The following is a 5460-nucleotide window of genomic DNA, read 5'->3' on the forward strand; positions in this document are numbered from 1 at the left end:
GGGGTACGTTGTTCTTTTCTTACGACGAATATCGATAGAGATCGATATTAGAGGGGTTTGCAGGACCGCGGGATATGGAGTGTACTGGAGGATGTAATATGATAAAGCTGTTCCTTCGAGGGGAAACTGATTTCTAGATAAGACGCGGAAGCGTTTCAGGTATCGAGCGGGGAAGAAGTGTTCGCGATTATGGCTCGCGGTCATAAGAGGAAGATTCTTGAGTTATTCGATAATTTCAGTGTACGATCATTAAAAATAAATCCATCCATTTCGAATACTTTACTGGTTTTGTTGTATAAATTCTCTGACTGGAATAATAGATTTCATTCAGGTTTTACGCACCAGTACTTGATACATTTACGTACTTATTTTATTCTTCTATTGTTTCTTTAAATATATATATATATCGCGGGCAAATAAAGGAAGGCGAGAACAAGGGTATTATATATGATATTTTAAGAAGCATCGTGAAGAGAATCTCTTAATATACCCGATACCGCGAAATTACAAACGAAACATATATTTTATCGAGAAATATCCACACGTACTTCTTGTGGTTCGGTCGGTTTGAAGCTCGGCCTTGGTGGAAACGCTTCAGGCCCATTCTGAAGGAGGCTAGGATTGTCCGTCCAATGCGGTTTCAAGGACGGCCTTGGCGGTGTCCAACTGTTCTCTGACCAGAAATGGGAGCTGCTGGTCAACGGTTTGACCGTCTCGAGCGAACTCATCGGCTTGGTGGACAAGGACGGTCTCTGCTTCGTGACGAACACCGGTTCAGTGGTCACATGCCAGTGAGAGGTTTGTGGCAAGGATCCGGCTGCGCTAGAATGAAAGAAAAGCTTGAAGCTCGAAAACGCTTCGTTCCGCTTCGCTTCCTGTTTCCGTTGGAGCCATTAATTATGGAGAAAATTTACGATCGCGAGTTAATTCCGCGCAGTTGAATAAAAGCTTTGGAATGGTCCAACGAGAGGAAGAATTTTCGAGGGTAGCAACGCAAGGACATAGTCGGATACCTGGTGGTGGATTGGCCGCTCAAGTGTGACGGTCTGATTGTGGTCGAAGTTTTCACGGTTGTGCTCGGGCCATTAGGTTTCGAGACGAAGTTCGGCCTGGTATCCGGTTGCTCGTTCATCAGGATCGGCCGATAAGTTGTCGTCTTGATCGAGAAGTACGGTTTCGAGAAGTCTGTGGTCGGTTTGGGGGATACCGGTTTGGTAGCCCATTGTGGACGTTCCGTGTGAATGAAGTTCAAGCTCGGATGAGGATCCTTGGCTGATTCCTGATGAGATGGTTAAACACTTTTAAACTTTACTTTGAAAGCAAGCTCTCCCCTCCCCAAAAAATCAACAAATTTCGATGCTACGTTGAATTCGAGCACCCTAGAACGTCGATTATTCGAACTGATTTGTTTGAATAAAAGAATCTTCGATCAGAAAGAATACATCATGAAAGGATTAAATAATTTTTGGATATGTAAAAAAATTCATATTTATTCCACATTCGAACAAGCGAAGTTCTATTGTGAATGGTATTTGACCAAAAGTAATCATTATTTTTAAAATTTCAAACAATCAAATGCTTACATTTTCATCAACCGAATTAACACTCGGTCTATGAATCGATTCCTGAACGCTCAAATCAGCCTCTTCCGTTTTACTATCGTCGGGCCTCGACTCGGATGGTCTTTGGTTGTTAGGCCTGTTGGGCCTGATGCCTTCATCTTCGTTAGACGCATGCTCTTTTCCAGGTAACCTAATCACCAATGTATTGAGTCCCGTATCTATCTTATCTTTGTATCCCTGATGATGATTCTGAAAGCCTTCATGCGTCGTGTCTTTCTCTTTGACAACCGTGTGTTGGTCACTTTCCGGTCTCGGTTTTTGAAGACTCGAGAAGTCATGATGACCAGGTCTCTTCGAATCCTGATTATTCTCCCCCCATACAGGTCTTTTCGTGCTTTGAGATTCCTTTTCCAAATTGTCAGAGGATGCAGGTCTTTTGGTACTTTGAGATCCCTTTTCCCAAATTTCAGAGGAGCCAGGTCTCCTAGTGCTCTGAGAACCCTTTTCCCAAACATTAGGTAATTCTGGTCTTTTGGTACTTTGAAACTCTTTCTCCCAAGATTCAGAAGAGCTTGGTCTCTTTGTGCTCAAAGACCCTTTCTCCCAAGATTCAGAGGAACCTGGTCTTTTGGTGCTATGAGTGTTCTTCTCCCAAACTTCAGAAGTTCCTGGTCTTTTGGTGCTATGAGTATTCTTCTCCCAAACTTCAGAGGATCCTGGTCTTTTGGTACTATGAGTGTTCTTCTCCCAAACATCAGAGATTCCTGGTCTTTTGGTACTGTGAGTGTTCTTTTCCCAAACTTCAAAGGATCCTGGTCTTTTAGTACTATGAGTGTTCTTCTCCCAAACTTCAGAGGATCCTGGTCTTTTAGTACTGTGAGTGTTCTTCTCCCAAATATCAGAGGTTCCTGGTCTTTTAGTACTCTGAGTATTCTTCTCCCAAACATCAGAGGTTCCTGGTCTTTTGGTGCTATGAGTATTCTTCTCCCAAATTTCAGAGGATCCTGGTCTTTTGGTACTATGAGTGTTCTTCTCCCAAACTTCAAAGGATTCTGGTCTTTTGGTGCTGTGAGTATTCTTTTCCCAAACTTCAGAGGATCCTGGTCTTTTGGTACTATGAGTATTCTTTTCCCACACTTCAGAGGCTCCTGGTCTTTTAGTACTATGAGTGCTCTTCTCCCAAACGTCAAAGGATACTGGTCTCTTCGTACTATGAGTGTTCTTCTCCCACATATCAGAGCTTCCTGGTCTTTTGGTGCTATGAGTATTCTTCTCCCAAATTTCAGAGGATCCTGGTCTTTTGGTACTATGAGTATTCTTTTCCCAAACTTCAGAGGATCCTGGTCTTTTGGTACTATGAGTGTTTTTCTCCCAAACTTCAGAGGGGCCTGGTCTTTTGGTGCTATGAGTGTTCTTCTCCCAAGCTTCGGAGAGTTCTGGTCTCTTGGTACTTGGAAACTCCTTGTCCCAAGATTCAGGAGAGCTCGGCCTCTTGGTGCTCTGAGAACCCTTCTCCCAAGAATCAGAGGATCCTGGTCTTTTGGTGCTATGAGAGCCCTTCTCCCAAATTTCTGGGGAACTCTGGGACCCTTTCTCCCAGAAATTCGACGAGGAGGCGGGAACCGCAGAGGTTTGGACCCTGTCCTTGTGATCGTTCGCGGGTTTCGCGTGCGGTCTTTTTTGCAGCGGCCTAGCGGAACCGGCCGGCAGCGGTTTGTGCGGTCTGCCGGACCCTCCGGAAGACTCGAGCGTCTCGGATGGATGGTAACTCGGCCTGGCGGTGCTCGTGTCCGTGACGAGGAAGCTGGAGAGGGAGGTGAGCGTGGGCCTGGTCGACTCGTTGCCCAGCGCCTCGGCCAGGGTCGGCCTCAATGGGTCCAAAGAGGATGCTTGTTGATGATGATGGTGGTGATGATGATGGTGATTGGAGACGGTGATCGCGTTCGTCGTCGTGTTGTGCACGCAGCAGCTGCCGAACATGAACGTGTCCACGCACACGCCCACGTGCGTGCCCTCAGACTTGATGCACTCCCACACGAACATGCAGGTGCCCTCCTTGGACTCTGGACCCGGGGCTCGACAAGGTTTCGGGGTGATTTTGTAACCTGTATATGCGAATATATGTAGTGTAGTCTTTTGTCATTTTTTAATTTTCAGGGTTTGGCTTCGATGCCATTTTTCAAAGAGGATCGTCAAGCGATTCAAAGTGGTTAAAGCTAGTTTCAAGGCTTCCATCATTCTGTCACGATGGTGGTGATCGACCCATCTTGTGTGTTTTAGTGAATGAAAGAATTACATTCTGATAAGGGATGGAATTGTGCGAAGAAGATGGATAGATAATGGTGAAGGTTCGATAAAATTTATCGACTGTCAAGATTTTATGATAGATTCTAGGATGGAATATTAACGAAAAAGAAAATTCAATTTTTGTTAAGTATATGCTAACAATCCGATAAGTTTCGTGATCGATTATCTTTCATTTCCCAACATTCGAATGCGTTAAAAGTAGGACAGTGAAAAATTACGGTTGTCCAATGTTTATTCGAGACTGGAGGATCAATTTGAAAAATGCTTGTGCTAACGATCGGTGCTAACGAGAGTGGTTCACGAATTTAATCGACGTCTGTTCCTTCATCTCCGGATACGATTCCACGTGACCTACATGACCACGCGGTGCGTGATAAGCCACCGTTTAAACGGATATCGATGCACCTCCGTAATTAACAACGGCATCCTGGGAACCTCGAGGTCGCGTCGTTCGAAGAATAATCGTTTCCCTCGTGTTCGGGGAATAACCGTCCGGATCGATAACTTACCGACCGAGCGATTCTCTTTTGGATTTCGGCCGAATCGCTAATTAACCGGGCCCGGTACCGCTGTTGGATCGAGTTCGGTAATTGGAGCGTTGTTAACGTCCCAACCTTTCGATAGAATCTTTCCTCCAGTTTCTTCTCAGTGAAAGTGCGGCGTGGCCCTTTCGTCGGGAGAGGATATTCGTGTGAAGCCGAAGGGACACACGCGCGAGAAAAAAGAAAGACGAACAAAAATGGAGGAGATAAAGAGAGAAAGAGAGAGAGAGAGAGAAAAAAGAAAAAAAAAAAAAAGAAAGGAAAAACGGTGCGGTCGATCGTCCAAGTGTACGAGAGTACGTAGACCTGGGCCAGGTCGTTAACCGAGACAGTAAGAGCGCGTAAGCCGACGTAAATTGCCGCGGTTCTCTACCTTCACGGTCTCGCTTTCTCCCGATAAGAGCGGCGTTAATTAAAGAAAAACTTTATCGGTGGCCGACGTTCGTCTTCACAGCAGAGGGAACACAATGGGCCGAAGATTCGTGGTGGATTCACTTATTACGATTTGAGGCAATTAGGATATTATTGTATTGGTTTCAAGTAACGAAGGGTATTATTATATTGATTTTCGTGTACTTTGACTAATCATTCTCAGCCTAATTGGATACCGTTTCGAGATTCATCAAAGTTACGTTTTTCACAAAAATATAGTAATTAATGCATGTCGTGAAAAACTTGACCACTTATTACTACCGATGTTTTCACATCAGCGATCACCTGTGAAACTGGTTCTGGTTAAAAAAAGGACAAGTATAAAATTTATTTTTAAATTGAATAAAGTTCCCCAGTAATCTTAAGGCATATATTATCCACGTAATATACACTTTTCATTTAACCAATACTACCTTGCTTCTCGACAAATTCCATTTCCTTTAGATCCTTTTCCGTTTAGATCGAATAATAATTTCTTGAAACAAACTTTATGAAAAAAAAAAAAAAAAAAAGATATCAAACATTACAAGATTGTTTTCTTCGAAATATATATAAAAAAAAAAAAGATAAATGCCTCGAACTTTTCATCATGAATCGACAATAATCGTTACAAATAT

The 5460-nt window shown here is 43.7% G+C and overlaps 1 protein-coding gene across 6 annotated transcripts in view; it reads right to left on the minus strand.

Annotated features, from left to right (window-relative positions):
* The window catches only part of LOC102680013 (serine proteinase stubble-like), a 54172-nt gene that overhangs the window by 2712 nt on the left and 46000 nt on the right, over positions 1-5460 (minus strand). For all 6 annotated transcript variants that reach the window (XM_031512679.1, XM_031512682.1, XM_031512680.1 and 3 more), the window contains 3 exons: positions 1584-3667; positions 1014-1279; positions 549-822 (listed from right to left, as the gene is read on the minus strand). In XM_031512679.1, the coding sequence (XP_031368539.1) occupies positions 549-822; positions 1014-1279; positions 1584-3667 (2624 nt within the window). The remainder of the gene's footprint in view (positions 1-548; positions 823-1013; positions 1280-1583; positions 3668-5460) is intronic.

Source organism: Apis dorsata, unplaced genomic scaffold (assembly GCF_000469605.1).
Source record: "Apis dorsata unplaced genomic scaffold, Apis dorsata 1.3 scaffold_499, whole genome shotgun sequence".
In the NCBI taxonomy this organism is placed as follows: domain Eukaryota; kingdom Metazoa; phylum Arthropoda; class Insecta; order Hymenoptera; family Apidae; genus Apis; species Apis dorsata.